This window comes from Echinops telfairi, unplaced genomic scaffold, assembly GCF_000313985.2.
Source record: "Echinops telfairi isolate 266 unplaced genomic scaffold, ASM31398v2 ScPeMD7_5592;HRSCAF=6446, whole genome shotgun sequence".
NCBI classification, from domain to species: domain Eukaryota; kingdom Metazoa; phylum Chordata; class Mammalia; order Afrosoricida; family Tenrecidae; genus Echinops; species Echinops telfairi.
Genome location: NW_022109491.1, coordinates 12,582,488 through 12,604,354, shown reverse-complemented (window position 1 = coordinate 12,604,354; position 21,867 = coordinate 12,582,488). Strand labels below are relative to the sequence as shown.

Sequence of the window (21,867 nt, the reverse complement as noted above, 5' to 3'; positions counted from 1 at the left end):
GGGCGGGGCCTCGTGACGGCGTCCCGCGGGGGGGTGGGGGGGGGGGGGGGGGGGGGGGGGGGGGGGGGGGGGGGAGCCCTGTTGAATAGGGGGGGGGGCCGCGGGGGGCCTGGCTAAGAACACACACCTTGGCCGTCTCCTGGGACAGAAGCCATGTGGAAGGCCAAGTCAACAGGCATACCTGCTGGGACCCCGGCCCTGCCCCTTGGACAGCCTCACCCGGGTCCCCCCTGACCCACTTCCCAGACCCAGCCTCCCCCTCCCCACCCCAGCCCCCAGTGCAGGCAGTGTCTGCAGCCCCCTTGGAACCATTCCCCCTCACAGCGGCCAAATGAAAATGTTTGTTGAAAACAACATGTGCATAATTAAAGCTTAATGAGCGCTTGTCTGTTTGGAATGTGCAATTAGATTTATAATCGGGAACGAGAGTGAGCTCCGAATGGCTCTAAGTGGAGCTGAGAGAGAGGGTAATTTTCGCCATAAATCTGTGGTGATGTAGACGGTGTGTGAGCCACCACCGGCAGCACGGAGGCGGAAACTGCCTGCCAGGCAGCCCTACCCTGCCCATTGGACCACCCTGCCTGTCCGCGGGCCCTCTGACAGCTGCAGCTGGCCGGCGCCTGGATGCAGGACACGGTGGGCTTCTGGTGGCACCCACCATCAGGCCTTCCCACCTGCAGGCTATGAATTCTGTGACGAGCCAACGGTGGGGAGAGGGGACCCCAGGGCCTTGGCCGGGCAAGGAGTCTGGTAGCATCGCCCTGCTGAGCTCAGCCTGCAAACAGGCCCCAGGGAAGGACTTGGCCTAGGATGTGGGTCCCCCTGCAGAGTCCCAGTCTGCAGTGCTGCGCCTGGCACAGAGGTGGGTCTCGAGCCACCTTTGTTGAATCAGTGAGTGCAGCTCCTTCTTGTCTTAACGAATTTACTCTCTGATGGTAGGCCTCAGTTTCCCCCAATTTTCGTGGCGACGTGCCTTCAGCCATGGCTGATGTGAGAGAAAATACGACGGGGCTTTCTACTCACGTGAACAGTTACAATCTGGGGAACTTTAAAGGGGTGGCCTATCCTGTCCGATAGGGTCGCTATGAGTCAACATCAGCTTGATGGCAGTGAGAGAGAGAGAGAGAGAGAGCGCTGGTGTGCAGGCGTTGGCGTGTGTGTTGCTGTGATGGCAACAGGTTTCGGTGCTCTTCTAAGTAAGACCAGGAAGAAAGACCTGGTGATTGACTTCTAAACACCGGCCAACAAACGCCTTTGGGGACGCATCCCGGGTGGCACCAGGCCAGGCAGCGTTCCGTTCTGTGGTGCGCGGGGCCAACTCAGTGGCAGCTCACATTGGCGAGGTGGGTACTTCCCTTGCCAAGGGCTGGGGCTGTGCCAGGCCTCGGATGGACAGCTTCTAGGGCCTCTTGACCAGGAATTGGGACCTCCCAGGAGAGGACAGTGGGAAGGGGCTCTGAGGAAGAACAGGGCTGGGAACAGAGGGTGACCAGAGCGGTGTGTGCCCTCCACACATGGTGAACTCCACATGGAACGGTCTGTATGCTTCCTGGTCACTACATAAGAACAGTACAAAGAAAATAGGCCAACGTAATCTTAATCATAGATCTGTATTAGCTCAGCATGTGTTGAGCTGCTCACCTCAAGGTGAGCAGTTCGAAACCACCAGCAGCTCCACAGGTGAAAAATAGGACTTTTTACTCCTGTAAGCAGTTCCAGCCTCAGAAACTCACAGGGGCAGTCCTACAGGGTCACTATGAGTTGGCATGGACTCGATGGCAGTGTTCTGTTTTTCCTTTTTAGCTAATGGTTATTGAGTGCCCTTTCTGTACCAGGCCACGTTCTAAGCACTTTACATAAATAGACCTAATTTAACCCCAACAGCATTCATACCCATTTCCCAAAAGAGGAAACGGAGACACAATAGCGAACCTGCTCACAAGATCGCACTGCAGCGAGCCCAGGGTTCGAACCCTGGCAGTCAGGTACCAGATTCTATTGGCAGGACCACTGCACTGTCATGCTTTTTCAAAGGCAAGGAGACTGGCGCTAGGTACACGGGACCTGGGTCAGAGTTTCAGCCCGATCTTGTGTCTGAGACTCTGCTGGCATGTCCCATCCCTGTCCCCCTTCCATCTGTGCAGCTCCTTCCTGCCGCCTCCCCACAACTCCTTGTGGTGATAAGTATCTCCCCGTGAGACTTCCACATAAAACCACATCTCGGTCAGCCCCGAGGCGCGGCTGCCACACGCCCCGCCTCTGTCTTGGGAGCCAAGCTTTATCTGTGCAGAGTTCGTGTCTGTATGCGGCGTGGGAGCAGGCGGTGTCAGGGTTCGCTGCTTTGATTGTTTCCTCTTTCGATCTTGGGAGTGCTGCGCCTGGGGCTGAGGGCTGTGCATCTTGGGTCTTTGATCTGCGTCTCAGTGTCGAGGGAGGAGTTGCTGCGGCTTCTACACAACAGCTGCAGCTTTGGTTGCCCCGGTCAAGGCCAGGTTCAGAACTGGCTGGTGGCTTTGGGCTAGCTCCCCCTTGGCTTACAGTAGTCACAGCAGCCTCAGGACAGCTGGGACGCCTCAGTGAGGTGACAGGCACAGGCCTAGGTTGAGGCCCAGGCTAGTGTGAAGCTGCCCACTGGCCCATGCTCACAGCAGCCTTGATGCCCTTGGCACCCCTCTTCACCCAGCCAGCTCCTAGCCATTTTTTCCCGGCTGCCTCTCTTGAAAGGTCCTCTTCCTCCTCCCACTCTCCTCTGCAGTTTGTCATAGTGGTTATGTACTGGGCCGCTAGCCTCCAAGTCATCAGTTCGAAACCACCAGCCATTCTTTCTGCAGGAGACAGATAAAGCTTTCTACTCCGGCCAAGAGTTACAATCTTGGGGGAAAACCCGCCCTACAGTTCTAGCCTGCTCTATAGGGCCAAGGCAGTGAGTCTGTTTTTGTGGTTTTTGGTTTCTGCTCGAATTAGGAGTCTCTGAGTGGTGTAAGCGGTTCGGTGCTCATCTACTAACCAAAGGGTTGCAGTTCATTCAAACTCACCCAGAGGCACCTCAGAAGAAAGGCCTGGTGTCCTACTTTGAAAAATCACAGCCATTGAAAACCCTGCGTGTGCCAGTCTTCCGTGACTCACACTGTGTCCCCAGGGGTCAGAATCAACTTATGTGTGTATGCGTGCACACACACACACTACTCTTATCCTAGCCTTGGCCACGCTTGTCAAAGAGGACACCGTTCCGTATCTACAACAAGCTGAATGCATGATTATCCTTACAAACTGGTGTTGGTCGCCACATCAAGCTGGAACTGACCTTTTGTAGGGTTTGGGGGGAAGCATGGAGTTCTGGGTTGGGGATACTCTGAATAGCTAGGTGTTGGACAGCTGTGGCCACGGGCGTCAGGTTCTTATCAATCATTTGGCTGTCAAAGACTGGAAGAGCCACTGACCTATCAGAACAGGCTTTAAAGCGGTTATGTGATGGCTTTTGTGGCTTGGAACCACAGCCAAAGAATGGCTTGCCTTTTCTAGTCTTGTACTGGGAGAATAGGAACTTTGTATTCTGCGCCACCGTCAAAGGGCGTGCCTGGTGCCATGCCGGCCACTCAGTAAATACAAAATTCCAAACCAAACTCACTGCCATCAAACCAATGCTGACTCATAGCGACCCCATAGGACAGGACAAACTGCCCCTGTGGGTTTCTGAGACTGTGACTCTATGGGAGGCGATCAATACCAGGGAGCTGCAAAATGTTGGGGCGGGGGCGGGGGGATTGGAATTAGAAGATAATGTAATTTTTCCACCCAATTTTGAGAGCCACCCTCGTATTATGTAATGAACACTTATTGCTATCCCCAGATCTCTGGCCTGAACCCCTCTTGGTGTCTTGTGATTGTCCATTCATGCGACTGAGCACCGTGGGGAGCTTCATTGGCCGTAAATCCCCATGGTTGGGGCCATGCCCCTCGGCACCTTGTGTGTGCTGGGTACATGCTGGTGAAGTTTGTTTGTTTGACTTTGGTATGTTTTATATGATGTGGACAAGGCGTTGGCTGCTGCGTTTTCCTGCTGCACATTTAGATGAGATCTCAGACACAGGACAGAAGGCGGGGATGAACAAGGGAAAACGGGGCCCAGGAAGACATAGAAGGGGCAGGATCGATGAGGTGAAGGGACTGACCTTGGACAGGTGGGAGATGCTTTGTATTTGCAGACTTAAGGAAAGGCCGTCTGGAGGGCTGGGAGGTAATCACGTGGGAAAGGGCAGAAAGGCGGCATCTGAGGGTATCTCTGGGTTTCAGTGATGTGGGAGACTGAGCGGTTGGGGACTGATGCGGGGATAAGCGCTTAGCATAAAGGTAGCAACCACAATAATACCACCTGTCAAGCACTTGTCAGAACGAGCTAGCATCATGAAGAATTGCCCTACAAATCTTAACTCGTGCAATTCTATCAAGGGTTTTAGCGTTATCTTTTTACAGTCAGGAGACCAAGGCACAGAGGAGTAAAGTCCCAAGGTCACAGGCAATGAAGTGAGTGGTGGCACCCATACTGGGATCCAGGAATCATTGCTGCTACCCAGAATGCCATACTCCACACGTTGTCGCTGTGGACCATCAATTCGATTTTGACCAATAGTGACCCTACAGGACAGTAGAACTGCCCCAAAGGCGGTCATCTTTCTGAGAGCAGTCCACAGGGTCTTTTCTCCTGAGATGCCGCAGATGGTAACCCCTCATGGCTTGGTTAGCACCCAAGCCCTGAACCATTGCTCCATCAGGACTCCTGACCCTGTGCTCTGTGATTAAGGTCAAAATTGACTTTGGATGGGGGCTTTAAGGACCCATATGGTTTGTAAAGCAAGTGATGCTCTTAAGCTTGTGCACAGAACCAGAAAGGGAAGCTAGGCCAGGAAAGAGTGGACTCCAGTGTGCAGAGAAAGGGAGAGAGAGTTCCAGACTGAGAGGGGACCCTGTGGGCAAAGACAAGGTACTGGAGGGTCCTGCCACATCAAGGGGCACGGTGGGAGCTGAAGCTCAGGGGTGGTGATTGTGGATGGTCCCAGATGCAAGGACTGGGTGATGTGGAGCCCGGTTCAGGGTGTGAGCGGACGAATGGTGTGACCATCTCGTAGTAACCAATGCAGACGATGGATTGGCAAGGGAGCTGAGTGGGAGAGGTCCAGAGTCACCCCGTGGGTAGGGATCGTGTGTCTGTGTAGAAGGTGATACCTTTTATTGGTGATAGAATGTGCCAGAGAAGGGTCAAGTCTGTGTGCATGTCGTGAACTTAGTGTTGGATTCGAAGTGCTAGTGAACCAGATGGAGGAAATATCGGGGGTGGGGGGAACTGTACATCTCTAGTGATTACTTGGTTGAAGATGAGGAATTGATTGTCAATGGCATGTAATCCTTGCAGAGTTTGAGTCGAATGAGGTGAAAATGTCCACGTATCCACCTACCCTTCCATTCCACCATTTAATGTCACCCTCCCACCCCCCCACAGCCATCCCACCATCCAAGCTTCTATCGATGTATCCCAAACATGCATGACAGCCATCTGTCTGTTCATCTCAACCCACCGTTTCAGTCAGCTTATCTCACCCAGCCATCCCGTCTCATTCAGTCATCTGTCCCTTCATCAGCCTATCAAGCCCATCTGCCCATCCCACTGTATCATCCATTCAAACCAGTTATCTGAGTCTTTTGCTCGTCTTGACCTTCTTAATGGGATCTACTGATCCCTTCTAGGTTACCATGTTCTGAACAACCCAACCTCCTTTTCCTCCATCTGTTTATCCATCCACCTTTCCACCTATCTATCTATCCATCCATCCATCCATCTATCCCATCTGTGCACCAACCACCACCACACAACCACTCAACTATTTTCATTTCAACTATTCATTCTGGCAGCCATATGTGACTGCTGAGGACTTGAAATAGGGTCATCTGAATTAAGATATGCTGTAGGGTAAAACAGGAGACCCGATGGCCTAGCAGTTAGGCATTGGGCTGCGATCTGAAAGGTCGACAGTTCAAAACCACCAACTGCTCCACTGGAAAAAGATGGGGCTTTCTACTCCCGTAAAGAGCCACAGTCTCAGAAACGGCACAGAGACCGTTCTTCCCTGCGCTGGTCCTATAGGTCGCAATGAGTCAGTATTGACTCGGTGGCAGTGAGTTTGGTACAGTAAACACAGCCTGGATTCAAACGGAAAAAAGGAATGTGGAAAAAAATGTCACTGATAATTTGTATATTGATTATATGTTGAAATTATAATATCATGGCTCTCTTGGGTTAAATAAAACATGTCCTTAAACGTAAGTTCACTGTTTACTTTTGCTTTTGTAATGGTGACTACTGGAATATTGCAAATTACACCTATGACTGACATTTGTGTCTGGCCCTGCATTTCTGTGGGCCAAGACTAGTTTATACCAACCCTCTATGTATCGATCCACCTCCTCCCATCCTTTCCTTCCGTCCGTTTATCGCACCTTATCCCTCGGCGTTTCCTTGGTGGCGAGCATGTATCCGTGGCTGTGGGACCGCAGACTTTGGCAGCGGAGGCTTAGAGTCGGTAAAGTGCTCACCTCAGGTGTTCAGACGGAACTGGGCCCATCACTAAGGTCTGGCTCTGACGTGGGCTGCTCCCCAAGTTTCCTTAAAGATGAAATAACAATCTCTTGGGGAAACATGGTGCGCTTAGGTTGGGGAATCTGTTGAAATAGGGGTCCTGGAGCCCCTCTCCCTGAGGGGACCACAGGGCGTGGGGAGAAGCAGACTGGGCAGAACCCCCTCTGAGCGGAGGCCCCCAGCGACCCTCCTGAAGGGTTAGCCCCCCTCATTCAAATGTGCAAAAACGTGGGCTCTTTCAGATTCCAGAACTCATTTCCATGACAAAACTCTTGGGAAGAGAAGATGAAGGCCCGGCTTTTGCAGAACAATCTTCCAGCTGTAATGAGGACTGAGGACTGCAATGGGAAAAGGAATTATAATTAGAATATGAAATGGGGAAAATTAATCTATTCCAGTCCCTGCTAAGAGGATATTCTCCTGGTGTTTCACACAAACTCTTAGGCTGATGTTTTCTTCTAGTTTTTTGTTTAGTTTTCTGCCTTCACGTTTGGAAGCATAAGGAAGGTGGTGTAATGTGAAAAAAGATTTTTTGATGGCAGGGTACATTGTGGCATAGACCCAGAATTTGAGTTCGTGTGTATCCCTGCTTTGCATGTCCCCGCATGAACATGCATTTACACACCACCACCTATCTGTCAGTTTGTCATGCTGGGGTAACTTGCATGCTGCCGGGATGCTGGAAGCTGTACCACCGGTATTTCAAGGACCAACAGGGTCACACGTGGTGGATAGGATTCACTGGAGCGTCCAGAAAGGCCTGGCCATCTGTGGCCTAAAATTAGCCAGGGAGCACATGGGTCACAGAGAACGTTGTCTGAAGTATTAGCTTTGAATCGCTCCCGGGAGAAGACTTTGAGTTAGGTGAAGCAGAGGGCCAGGGAAGGCATGGACCAGACCCTGGGTGAGATGCATTGGCTTAATAGCCACGGCAATGAACTTGAACACACCAGGGATCCTGAGCACAGTGCGGGATCTAGCAGCACTTTATTGTTCGCAAGATCAACATGTGTCAGAGGTTGGTGTGAACTCAATATACTCACCCAGCTGCAGGTGCAGGAGCTCCTTCTGTAGATCTGGGTACACTCACCTTGCGTGTGTGTGCAGGCTGGGGGTGTTTGTGTACCTGCCACGTGAAGGGTGTGTGAGCGTGTGCCCACTCCTGCTTGTGCTGTGCCATGCGTTGGCTTGTGCGACGGGAGGCTGTCTGGGACGCCACGTTGCGCAGGACACGCCCCCGCTGCTTTGTGATGCACGCCTGGGCGCACAAGCTTGTACACACAGACCATCAGCCCAGCAAGTTCACATCCAGGCTCGGCACAGCTGAGGTGTGGATGTGGGCCTTTCCTTGCTTAATCTGCTCCGCACCTGGAGAAGGACGTGGGCCGGCCGTGGCTGTGAGCAGAAGCCAGGGCTGTGATCTTTATTTTGGGCTTACCAGTTCTTTCCCCCAGAAAGGGCCTGACAGAGAAGAGGTTGAACAGGTGGACCCTCCAGAGGGCCTTACTGACCCCATCCCTGGGCCCTGATGGAGGGAGCCCTGGGCAGAGACCGGGTCCCGCCCCTCTTCAGGCCTCCGTTCATGGCTGCGCCAGTGCCAAGCCCGGCATATCTAGGGCACCAGGTTGCTCCCATGCTGCTGCAGAAGACAGCTGTGCTGGCGATGGTCTGTGTTGTCAGAGGGATGGACTGTGGAGACGAGAGCGTGGCGGGCCTCCTGGAGGAGGTGGCTTCTGAGCAGGGCTTGAAAATGCTGGGGAAGGGAGTTTGCACCCAGTCAGGTGCCCAGACAATACCTGTGTGTACCTATTTATTGTGATCGTTCAGCATGCCCCAAGTTGAAGGAGTGGGTGTAACTACCGATCCCACCACCTAGGCAGGAAGACAAATGAGACAATGTGAATGGAAGTGGTTGCTTCATCCATTTACTTACCCAACAAGCATTTATTGAGTGCTGACTCTTGCCAGGCTCTCTCCGGGGTGCCTGGGAGACATGAGCGTACAAACAGACCAGGGTTTCTGACCTCTGGAACTTTCGTCTGTGCTTCTATGTAGAGTTACAAGTTTTATTTCTTCTGTTGCTGGGGTTGAGCACTTACACCAGCTCTCCATGTCCCGCCCGGTGACAGATTACCTTCTTCCCGTGGGGCAGCCTCTGTTCACACTCGTCTTCTGACGTATCTGTCCCTCCGCCGTAACAAGAGCTCACTGCCTCCCAAGTTCCTAGCTCATCTTTCCAGTGGCTATTGTCAGTTTGATCCCATATCGATAGTTCTTTCAAGAGTGTCACAGGCCAGAGATTTTTTACTAGAAGCTAAATTATTGGTTGGCTTTAAGGAGACTTCAGGGGCTATTTATGGTTTAAAAACTTAAAAGATGATCTGAGGGCAATAGTTTCATGGGTTCATCTAACCTCCCAGAAAGTGTGGAGTCTATGAGAATTGGAAATCTTGTTCTACATTTTCCGGCTTTGGCCCAGCATTTTTCTATGGCAGCAGTTCTCAACCTGTGGGTTGTGACCCCTCTCGGGGTCAAACAACCCTTCACAGGGGCCGCCCGATTCATCACAGTAGCAAAATGACAGTGATGAAGTAGCAATGAAAATAATGTTATGGTTGGGGGGGCGGGGTGTCACCACCACATGAGGAACTGTATGAAAGGGTCAGGGCATGAGGAAGGTTAAGAACCACTGCTCTATGGGATCTTTGGTCAAGATGTTCAGTAACGGCAGCCGGGCCCCACCCAGATCCGGTCGTAAGTGCCACATGCCCCTCCTCTTCTCGCTCCGTTGCTCCAGGGGAAGAGAGACAAGATGGTGTGCATTGGCTGGACACCTGCAAGCATTTATTTAGGATCGTAGGCACAGAACATGGAAGTAGCAGGCGGCATAGAGGCACTGAAACATGCGATTAGGCCAATTACGGCAACTGGGACGGCCTATGAAACCAAGCTCCCAACCAAGAAACACAAACTGCCCGCAGGCCTCTGGTTCTACGGAACCAACCTCAGCAGCTCCGTTTTCTTCCTTTTAGTTTTGTCTAGCTCACAGGCATATTTATCAGACCGCCCGTCAGTGCAGTTTTCTACAGAAGTCCAGCCTGTTGACAGCCTCAAGGGTCTGAGGTGCAACCTTACCTTCATCCGTGTGATCGTCCCAGCGCCCGCAAGTCCCTTCCCCTCTTCCTTCCACCCTTGATAATGACCAACAAATGCTATTCTCTGTACATTTGTCCTTCTCTGTAAGATTTCTATAGACATATGCATAGAGTTCAGTTATTTTAGTTTTTTGAGACACTACCCTTTTACCTGTCCACCAGCAGTGGCAGGATGCCAGTTCCTCACTTCCTTGCCAGCATGTGCTGTTTTCTGGTTGTTGATTTTCCCAAGCCATCTTAGAGTGAAATGGTATCAAACTGTGCTTCAGATTTGCATCCCTGATGGCTACGGAGGCTGAGCTTCCATTCATGAGGTCCATGGCCATCCGGATGGCTTGTTGGGCGACATCTCTTGTCAAGTGTGCTGCCCATTTTATGTTTGGGTTATTTATCTCTTTGTTCTTACACTATTAGAGGTTTCTAAATATTTTTGGCTATTAGGTTCTTGTCGGATGTATGATTTCTGAAAATAGTCTCCTAGTCAGAAGCTCATCTTTTCGATTTTGGAGGGAAGACTTTGGATGGACTCAAGTTTATTGTTTTCACGAGGCCCCATTGACTTGTGTTGTCTTTTGCTCTGTGGGCCTTTGTTGTTCTATTGCATCGTCCACTGGGAAAAGCTGGGCCTGCCAGCATTGCCCAGCTTGTTCTTCTGAGAGGGCTAGGGCTTTAGTTGGCACAATTAAGCCCTTCATCTAATACGAATATGTCTCTGTGTATGGTGGGAGTCATGGATCCTCTTTCTTTTTTTTCCCTGCCTATGGAAACAGGATTTCCCCAGGACCGTTTATTAGAGAGACTCTTCTGTCCCCATCGAGTGGACTCAACACCCTTGTCAAACATCAGTTGACCACAGATGTGTGGTCCCTCACTTCTACGCCATTGTCCCATGCGTCTATTGCTGTGCCAGTGCCAGGCTGTTTTGATGACGGTAGCTGTATCAGATGTTTGAAAATCAGGAAGTGTGTTCCCTACTTTCTCCTCCTCTCTTGACACTGCTTTAGCTCTGTGGGGGCTCTTGCCCTTCCTGGAGCCTCCCTTTTGACATTGTAACTGAATGATATGGGGTGTTAGAAGGCAAGGGGGCCTTTGCAATAAGGAACAGGGAGTGGAAGGGAAGGGCAAGGGCTCAGAGTGGTGGTGGTGGGCTCAGAGCCCAGGGGGTAGGTAGAGGGCTGGCTCAGAGCCGGGGTTGAGGACAGACTCTCTGAGTGGAGAGGGTCTGGGTGAACCAGCATCTTGGGCATGGTTGTGGGAGTGTGTCATGGCAGTCACTCCACAGAGGGCAGCATGGTGATGTCTGTGTCACAATTACAGTGCACAGACAGTGGGACACCGTGGTTAGACTCATGCAAATTAGCCCTGCAGCTGGACTCACGCCCCTGCTAAAGAGTGGACCTATAAAAAGATCCATCAGCGATACCAGGAGAATAAGGGGAAAGTGGGGGGAGAAAAGGGGAACCTATCACAAGGATCTATATAAACACCCCCTCCCAGGGGGACGGACAACAGAAAAGTGGGTGAAAGGAGATAGCGGTCGGTGTAAGTCATGAAAAAATAATAATTTATAAATGATCAAGGGTTCATGAGGGAGGGGGGCAGGGAAGGAGGGGAAAGAATGAGGAGCTGATACCAAGGGCTCAAGTAGAAAGTAAATGTTTTGAAAATGATGACGGCAACAAATGTACAAATGTGTTTAACACAATGGATAGATGTATGGATTGTGATGAGAGTTGTACAAGCCCCCAATAAAATGATTTTTAACAAAAATATCCATCAGAGCCACGTGTGCATGGCAAAAAGACTAGACACAACTCACTGCCCACCAGTAGAGAACTAATTACATGTATTCTGTTTGGAATACTAAGCACAGAAGAAAACAATCTGTTCTGATAGAAAACGCACTTCAAGACACGTTGCTAAGAGAAAAGTAACCAAGGCACAAAATAGCATGCATCTAGGATGCTTCCCCAGGTATAAAAGAAGAGGCTGCAGGATGTCTATCTGTAGATGATCCCTGGAAAGAGGTTGAAGAATCCAGTAGGCACAGCGGGAAGTGGAGAGGTGGGAGCTGGCATGGGAAGAAGGAGCCTTTGAAAGATGTCCCTTTTGTATTTTCAGAATTTTGAACCACATGAATCTATTATCTAATCCAAATAATAAATTGTACCATTTTAAAATGTGTCAGGTTAGTGGTACCTCTTCCGGGTTCTCTAGAGAAGCAAGACCAATGAAGTTTATGATAGAGAGCTATGTTTATGTCAGGAAGATAGGCCCACACCGTTTTAGAAGGGAACAAGTCCAAGTCTAGGCAGGTTCTAAATCTGTGGGTCATCTGTTAGGCTGCAGGCTTCTCCTGACTTGAGTGGCTCTGCAGGCTGGTGAATCCAAGATTGGCAGGAGCACCGCAGGCTGGTAGCTGCAGGGACAAATGAGTGGCAAGGTCAGCAGGTCAGATGGCAGGTTAATGATGACTCCCAGGATGATCAGGCAATATGGCCATTGACTCAAGTCCAGAGAACCAGAGGTCAATGAGCCAGACGCAAGATCCAGACCCAGGAAAACAAACTCCCCTACAACATCCACTTACATCGAAAGCAACCCACACTCCTGGGGCTTCAAGCATTCCATCCCATTCATATCCCGCTGTGGAGGTTTACCCCTGATTGGCTGTGATGACATGGTGTTGGGCCAGGTCATCGGAGATTACTAGGTGTTAACTGCCAAACCACCGGAGAATCCTGACCCTGCCAAGTGCACACAGAACCTTGACTATCACAGTGCCCAGGCAGCCAGCACACCCGTCTTCCATCTGCTATTGAACTGGCACCACGTGGTTCATAGCTGCCCTCTGTCTGTACAATTTCCCTTGGCCAAAGGGGGCACCCCTGATCAGAAGGTGATTCCTCCCTCTGTCTCCCAAGGGCAGCCCACCGCAGTGGATGACTTTCATAGGGCTACCAAAGGTCAACCCCTTGCTTTATTCTACCAATCAGGGACGCCTTTCACACCCCAGAGCTACAGCCTGGCTGAAGCAGGCCTCCAGCTGAGACCACATCCCTCTACCCAGTTGTGCTGCCCGCCTTCGCTTCCTTAAAGGGTACTCCTAAAGAGCCAAATCAAACTCACTACCCCCGAGTCGATTCCAACTCATAGCGACCCTTTGGGCAGAGTGGAACTGCTCCTGTAGGGTTCTGAGGCTGTAAATCTTTACAGGGGCAGGGAGCCCCATCTTTTTCCCTCAGACCAGCTGATGGGTTTGAACCACCAGCCTTGTGGTTAGCAGCCCAAAACGTAGCCCACTACCCCACCAGAGCTCCTCCTGAAGATCAGTCCCTCTAAGTCACATTCACCCGATTCCTTGCCTCGGGCTCTGCTTTGGGGAACGCTGTCTGAGACCCTCTTTCAAAGAAAGAGCATTCACAGGGGCTCCGTCATTCCCTTGCGTGCGTCAGTGTCATGTACCAGGAAGAGAGGACTCCGGAACTCTCCCTGGGCACACCCGAGGGATGCAGACACTGGACCCCAGTTCACTAGGGAAGCAAGCCTGCGTTTTCTCTGTTGCAATGTCGACTCCTGACTCCTGTGTGTCAGAGTGAAACTGTGCTCCACAAGGTTTTCAGAAATAGATCACCAGTAGATCTTTTTTCTTAAATCATTTTACTGGGGGCTCGTACAACTCTTATCACAATCCACCCATCCATCCATTGTATCAAGTACATGCATACATTTGTTGCCATCATCATTCTCAAAATATTTTCTTTCTACTCGAGCCCTTGGTCTCAGCACAATTTCCCCTCCCTCCTTGCACCCCACCCCCCTCCCCACTCCCTCACGAACCCAGGTTAATTTTTTTTTTTCATGTCTTACACTGACTGACATCTCCCTTGCCCACTTTTCTATTGTCCGTCCCCCAGGGAAGGGGTTCTATGTAGATCCTTGTGATCGGTTCCCCTTTCTCCCCCACCTTCCCTCCACCCTCCCGGTATCGCCAACCAGTAAATCTTCTGAGTCAGCTCTGGGTGGATCAATCCTGCACCCTTTGGGGAGCAGCTGCTTGGGGGAACCGTTTGCACCACCCAGGGGCTCCTCGTGTAGAGAGGTCGCTGGCAGCGTCTCAGAGCCCGGATTGCCACTCCTGGCGTGGTTTCTACCACAGCCCTTGAACCTGTGTGCAGAGGTGGACGAGTGGCCGAGGCTAGTGGATTCAGACAGCAAGCCACTTAGGTGGCCACACACTTGAGGTGTGTGGGATGCCATCCCGACTCCCTTGGGACCAGGTGAGGGGTTTGGGTGACTGCTTGCTTCCAGGGACGGGAGTCTCAGTGTCTGACGAGGCAGCCTGCTGTGTCTGTGGACAAGGCAGAAAGGTTTCCTCTGCCGTTCTAAGTGGTGTGAATGGAGCCAGCCCGAGCACAGAATGGGGCTCCTTCTGCCTAAGGGTTCCCAGTCTGCTGGGCCCCGTCTTGATGCTTCAGGCCCCTCAGAGCACTCAGCTGGGCCTCCCAGCGCCCGGGCAGCCCTCTGACCACATTGTAACCAGACTCCCCTCTCTCTGTCTCTGTTCCAGTTTGATGGTGACAACGCCTACGTGGGGATGAGTGACGGAAACCCAGAGCTTCTGTCGACCAGCCAGGTGGGTGCCCGAGCTCCCTGAGTGTGTCCCAACAGGGCCTGGCTGGGCCTGAGCCCCCTGCTGACTCATCTCAGCTGGACCGAGTGTCCAAGGTGTGGCCTTGAAAAGGCCACCCACGCTGGGACTCTAATCAGCTCCCTGGCTGATGTCGGCTTCCAAATGCAAGTCGCATGACATTTGAAGCTGGAGGGTGGGCTCCGAGGGGGTTTCAACAGTGGGTCCAGGTGTCACGGGCTCCCGTGCTGCTGCCCTCTGTGCGTGCCTCATACCTTGTGGTACCTGTGCACAGGCCCATGTAGCCTGGGCACACGGGGTCACACATCCATAGCTGGCAGATGGGTTTCCCCACCTGGCACATCCTGGTACTCTGGTGTGCCTGTGTATATGCCCATGCCTGGACACAGGGTCGCATGACAGTACGTGGCACACAGGTCTCTCAGCCTGGACCGTCTGAGCCCACAGGCTGGGCATGGCACAAAAGGGCTCCTCGCTGTGGTGAAGAGGCCAAGTCAGCACTGAACAAGGCTGTCCCCAACCCAGTTCTCTGGGGTCCTGGGCCCAGATGCGAGCTAGAACCACATCACCTCCTACATTCCTGGACTCTGAGGACCAGGATTTCCTTCTGCTCGGAGCATCTCTCTAGACTCTGGTGCCAAGGAGTGAAGGCCTGGGTGGCCCCCCAGACAGAGAGGGCCCCCACTCAGGCTGGGGTGTTAGAGAGGATCCCCACTCAGACTGGGTGCCAGGGAGGGTTCTCAGTGCAGGCTGGCGACTGGGGGCCATCTCTGAAATCTGAGCTCCGGTGAAGAGGAGCCCCTGACAGCAGCCAGTGGGCCCGAGCGGGGAGGAGCTTCGTACAGGTGTGGTAGCCAGGTGTGTCCTCACTGCACGGTGTACAGCCTGCCCTGGAGCCAGCCTTCATGCCCTGCCTGTGTCGTCCTGGGGGATCTGCCAATCCACGCTGGGTGGACCGTCTTTGCAGCTGGGGAAGCAGAAGGCTGCCCAGGCCCCATTGGTGACCCTACTATGACAGGCCCTGAGGGGCCGAGGTGGATGGAGTTGGCGGCCCCTGGGGAGCCCCTCCAGGGAGGGGAGATAGAGTAGACCCTGTGGGGTCTAAGAGCTCCACTGCAGGACACTGCGCCCTCCTGCCCTCCCCCCACTACCCTGGTAGGACCACCATCCTGTGTCCCTTCTCTGGCCCATCGGTGGCTCTGGCAGGCAAGGCTCCAGGTCCTGGGAAGGCTTATTTGAGAAGAGGTCCCTGAGGTCATGTGATTGCTGGGAAATGTGATGGTCTCCACGGACCAGTCCGAATACCCTGAACATCTCCCCCGAACCTTTTCACCACCTTGACCTTGAGTTTGTCTGCATCCTGAGAATATGCCATGGAGGAGTCACGGGAGGGGGCAGGCATGGCTTTTTGGTCAACGAGGGAAAGTGGGAAGCAGTGGGTCCCAGGAAGCACCATCCTTTGGAGATGAGACTCGGGACTAATAAACGGCCCCAAGGCCGTCACCGCAGCACCTTGGTTGTTTACCAACACCCTGTCGTTGACCAGGCCCCTGCCTCCGAGGCGATTCCAGCAGCCTGAGAAGTAGCAGGCACTGGCCTCACCCGGATGTTAGGGAGACCGGATGATAGGGAGACCGCTGAGGCGTGAGCATGTTGGCGGGCTCTGCCCAGGGAAACCCGCCAGGGATTAGACAGGCTTGCTTTGCTCTGGCCTCTCTGCAGAGAGCCCCACTCCCACCCCGAGGCCACCGCCACCTTGTGTCCCAGCTTCGGTATGACTTCCCACAACGCCTGTGGTGATCCCCAAATCCAAATAAGGCCCCTTCCCGTGATTCTCTGGTGGCAGGCACCAGGCCCTGCTAATCGCAAGCATCCTCTCAGGTTAGGCCAGCCTCTGGTCTCCCCTGTGGACTGCCGTGTACGCCAGTGGGGCATGTCATCTCACATCCTGGGGACGTGTTGTCAGGAGAGACCCGTCCCTGGAGAAGGACAGCATGCTTGGGAAAGTGGAGGGGCAGCAAAAAGAGGGAGGCCCTCAGTGACATGGGCTGACACAGTGGCTGCAGCCATGGGATCGGCTATAGGAACCATTGTGAGGATGGGGCGGGGCAGGGCAGGTCAGTGTCTCATCCTGTTGCACACGGGGTCCCAGTGGGCCGGCAGTGCCCAAGGGCAACAATCGCAGGGCCTGGCACAGAGGAGGCACTCCGGAAACAATTGAGGAACGAGTGAATGTGGCCCCTGCTCTTCTCTGGACTTCAGGGTCCCTAGCAGGGGAACGAGGTAGTTGGACTCCCCAAGGACACCCCCCCCCAGGGTCTCTTGTGCTGCCTTCCAGAAGGCCCCCAACTGAGGGCTTTATGAAGAAGACACGAGGATTCTCTGGGACGGGCCAAGTCCACTCAATGTGAACTGATCCAGCATGCAGTCCAGACTGCTTAGTTAGCTCTTGTTAAGTTCATTTCTGCATGGCAGCCGCCACCTTCCGCCCACCAGCACGGTGCCTTCATGCCACAGATACTTCTCTCGGTCAGGCTGCCATGGGTTGCCCATTTGGCTGGGTCAGCCGGGTGGCTCCTCCGGGCTTGGCAGGATTGCTTCGGTGGCAGCAGCCAGCTGCCTGGTCAGCCCTCGGCGGCTGCCTTGGGAGGAATGCAGCGAGCCTCTCGTCTCCAGCAGGCTAGCTGGAGCTCGTGTGTGTGGTCGGAGAAGGGCTTCCAGAGCGGACGTGGCAAGGCCTCTGCTTGGAACTGGCACGTGACGAATCCTGCACATTCCATTGGTCATACGCAGAGTCCAGATCGCACCCCACCTTGTGAGGTGTGGGGTACCAGACTTACCTGGGTGGTCTGGGGAGGAGATGCAACGTTTGCCTGGTCACCGTCTCCTCTTCCCCCTGTTGAGGAGAGCAGACCCCTGCTCAGGAAGTGCAGGGATTGGTACTTTCTGGCTATCAATTTCTTCTTCTTTTTAAAGCTTGTGATTATGAATTGGGTGAAGCTCTACAGAGTGGACCATCCATTTTACATTGTCAGTGGATAGACATTTTATTCCATCTCCTTCACTGCAGTCCCCGAGGGCACCATCGCACCTCCACTTCCTCCTGGCATCTCTCCTCTCCTAACCCTCCTTTCTGAACGTCGTCCTGGGGAGAATGCACCCTTTGGATCTTCGATGGTTGAGGACCCTGAGGTCCGAGTGCCTCACACGTGTTCTAGTTCCCCTCGGAGACCCCGTGTAGTGTTCGCTGAGGTCTGTGCCGTGGTGGGGAGTTCCGTTCCAGACCTGAAAGGTGACAAAGGGCCATGGTCTTGGGGCTCCTGCCAGTAAGCTTGGTCCTCTTCGATGAGCTTAAGTTTTGTTCCACATTGTGCTCCCACTCTACCCGGGACCTTCTGCTGTGACCCTCCTCGGAGCAGTTAGGAGGCCACGCTGGGCACCATCTAGTTCTTCTGGACTCAGGGCTGTGGAGCCAGAGGTGCAGTGGTCCATCGGTCCATCGGCCTAGCAGTTCTCATGCGTCTTTGATGTCCAGTACTCTCCTTGGCTCTGTCTGTTGCAGCTTCGGGGGCTGCTCATGAGCTTTGCAGCCACTAGTCGCGTTGCACCAAAGTAGAGTGGGGAACGTTGTCTTTGTGCACTATGCTATGCCCATTGACCTTGGGGGCCCCCAAGGTGGAAAGGAACTGAGCCGGGGAGGCAGCACATTGGCCTCCGCTTTCAGCCCTTCCATCAGCCAGGTGCCCTTCTACAAGAGCGTTCATCTTCCGATCAAATGGGATGGGTCACTCCTGCTGCCCAGGGGGTCGGCAGACGTCCAGGAAGGATTTGTTGTGGAAGCTGTTTGCTCCTCACCCAGCTTCCCCTCCCCGTTGTCCAGCTGCTGAGAGCGCTGGCTGCTAACAACTCACACTTGCTCCCTTCGCTGGAAAATGGGGGACCTTGACCTGGGAAGGGGGAGGGATCGAAAGCTGGCCCCCTGGCCCCTCAAGAACAAACCAACTCAGCAGTCCCACCGCTGCTCCCGAGGCCCACCTCCCTGGGAGCTCCAGCTGAAGCAGGTCTCCAGCAGGGACCCCCTTTCCCCCAGCTCCTTGCCCTGCCCTGTCCTGCGGCCCTCCCTCCCCATCTCCTGAGAGCCTCCTTCGGTCAGGCTCTTTCATGGCCGTCATCTCGGGCCCCACTTCCTGGGACAGCGTGTACACCAGGGTTCAGTGAAAACCTGCGTAACATATTCATCTGGTTGCCTGGCAGCACAGACACTAGCAGTGCCCAACTCATCCCGTATTCCGGTGACGAGAAAGCACACCTGCCACCGTTTATTTCTCGGTTGTTGCTCCCACCCCACCCACCCCCGGGTATGTGCGATCGTTAATAATAACTGTACCGCGCATCGCGTCACCGCTCATCACGCGCTGATGTTCACGTGCTCAGACGTTCACTCACAGATGCTCAGTGTTTCCAGGTTGAAGCCCCGCTGTGTGCGCAGCTCAGACAGCAAACAGGAAAACTGAAAAATCACTGTAAGCACAAGCATTCGACCAATGTCAGACCCATCCAAGCGGGGAGGGGGGTGGGGGACGACTCTGCCTGGCAGACCGCCCTGGTCTCAGCTCTGTGCTGCGATGGGCACGGTTTCCTCTGCCGGGAATCCCCCCGCCGTTTTCCCCAACAGATGCCCATTTCTTCTCTCCGGGGCACTGCGAATGCCACTCCCTCGGGACGGCCTGCCTGGCCATGGAGTGCGTTTCTCATTCAAAGAGCTCGAAATACCACTTCTGCTAAAGATTTCTGACTTTTGCTCAGAATCCCTGAAAGAGCGTGTATGTGTGTGTGTGTAAGAGTGTGTAAGAAAGAGAAGGAGAAGCCAAGAAAGGGGAACAGGAGGAAGGGGAAACGGAAAACCCAAACCCAGACTCCCTGCCCTCAAGTCCACCCTAGAGGACCGGGGAGAACTGCCCCTCTGGGTCTCCACTGTAACTCTTTACAGGAGTAGAAAGCCTCGTCTTTCTCCTGAGGAGCGACCTGTGGCTTTGAACTACTAACCCCAAGGCTGGCAGCCTGACTCATACCCTCAACATCTCCAAGTCTCCTTGGAGAGAGAGACAGGGGAGGTGGAGCAGCTATATTGATTGGGATCGAACGAGATGGTCAGATTTGCGGTTTAGAAAGTTCTCCATGGGAAGAGTGGATTCAGGGAGGCCAGTGAGAGAGTGTGGTAAGAGGCCAGGGGCTCTGGTGGTGCAGTAGGTTATTTGCTGGGCTGCTAAGCACAAGGCCAGCAGTTCAAACTCACCAGCAGCTCTGAGGGAGAAAGATGAGGCTTTCTGCTCCCATAAAGATTGGCAGCCTTACCAGCCAGTGTGATCACAAAGTGTCGATGGGATCAGGTATCAGGCATCAAAGAAGAAAAAAATCATATCATTGTGAATGAGGGGAGTGTGGAGTGGAGACCCAAAGCCCATCAGTAGGCAGCTGGACATCCCCTTACAGAAGGGTCATGGGGAGGAGACGAACCAGTCAGGGGGAAGTGTAGCAACGATGAAACATACAACTTTCCTCTAGTTCTTTAATGCTTCCTCCTCCCCACTATCATGATCCCAATTCTACCTTACAAATCTGGCTAGACCAGAGGATGTACACTGGTACAGATCAGAGCTGGAAACACAGGGAATCCAGGACAGATGATCCCTCCAGGACCAGGAGATACAGGGAGGGTGGAGGGAAGGTGGGTTGGAAAGGGGGAACCAATTACAAGGATCTACCTATAACCCCCTCCCTGGGGGACTGACAACAGAAAAGTGGGTGAAGGGAGACGTCGGACAGTATAAGATACGACAAAATAATAATAATAATTTATAAACTATCAAGGGTTCATGAGGGAGGGGAGCAGGGAGGGAGGGGAAAAATGAGGAGCTGATACCAGGGACTCAAGTAGAAAGGAAATGTTTTGAGAATGATGAGGGCAACACATGTACAAATGTGCTTGACACAATGGATGGAGGGATGGATTGTGATAAGAGTTGTACGAGCTCCCAATAAAGTAATTAGAAAAGAAAAAGAAAAGAAAAGGTTTGCCTCCTCGGAGACCCTAAGGAGCAGCTCTGCTCTCCCCTATGGGGGCGTTAGGGGTCAGAATGGCCTTGCTGGCAATGGGTTCGATTGGGTAATAAGCCAAACACCGGATGATGTCATCCTGGACCGTGACCGCGGCAGAGGAGATGGCAAGAAGTGGATGGACCCAAGAGATGTACTTTGGACATGAAGCTGCAGGTCTTGCTGCAGGTGGATGTGGCCACACTTGTCATCGCGTTGATTCGACCTGCCCTGTGGGGTTCCCTAAGGGGTAAACATTGGCGGAAGCAGGTTGCTGCATCTTTCTCCCTTGGGGCAACTGGTCCATTCGAACTTCTGGCTTGGCTTAGCTGCACCACCGGGGTAGGGGAGAGGGAAAGGGGGCGATACAGATCCTCAGGCTTCTATCCGGAACCCGTTCCCAGCACCTGATACCCCTCTCCGAGCTGGGGACGCCGTCAGTGAAGTCAGAGCCGGGCATGGTAACCTTCGTGGTGCATGCCAGCCGCCTTCCGTCTGTGGTATCAAAACCTTGGGGGCGGATGGGATCCACGGAGAGAAAAGCCAGGAGAATAGAGGAGGGGTCACTCCGTCAACCTTGAGCTCCAACCTTGGAAGGCCGCGGAGAGACTGTGAATTGGTTCAGAAAGAGTGGCCGGAAGGGGAGAAGGAGGCAGACTCTAAGACGTGTTTCAAGAAGGAGGGATAAAAAAAAGAGAGAGAGAGGTTCATAGCCCCTTCCTTGTCAGGTGCCATTGAGCCTGCTCTGATCAATAGCTACCCTGTGCACAACAGAGGAAGCACTGCCCGGTTCCACCCATCCTCACAATTGTTCCCATGCCCGAGGCCATTGCTGCAGCCACTGTGTCCACCCATCTCATCAAGGGCCTTCCTCTTATCGCTGCCCCTCCACGTTACCAAGCATGATGTCCTTCTCCCGGGACTGGTCTCTCCTGACAACATGTCCAAAGTACGTAAGACAAAAATCTTACCATCCTTGCCCCTAAGGAGCACCCTGGCTTTATTTCTTCCAATGCAGGTCTATTTGTCCTTTGAGCAGTCCGTGGTACTTTCATTATTCTTCTCCAACATTGATTCTTCTACGGTCTTCCTTATTCACTGTCCAACTTCCACATGCCCGTGACGCAATGGAGAATACCATGGCGTGGGTCAGGCGCATCTTAGTCCTCAAAGTAACATCCTTGCTCGTCAATACTCTGAAGCAATCCTGTGCAGCAGATTTACTGAATGCAACACATCTTTTAATCTCTCCATTGATGCTTCCATGAGCATTGACTGGGGATGTAAGTAAGACAACATCCTGGACAACTTCATCCTTTTCTCCATTGACCATG

General features: G+C 53.1%; 1 protein-coding gene across 1 annotated transcript in view; it reads left to right on the top strand.

The window, feature by feature from the left end:
• TOX2 (TOX high mobility group box family member 2) overlaps positions 1-21,867 on the top strand; it is a 109,480-nt gene that overhangs the window by 15,622 nt on the left and 71,991 nt on the right. Inside the window, exon 2 of the mRNA XM_045295389.1 lies at positions 14,357-14,422. Coding sequence (XP_045151324.1) covers positions 14,357-14,422 — 66 coding nt within the window. The remainder of the gene's footprint in view (positions 1-14,356; positions 14,423-21,867) is intronic.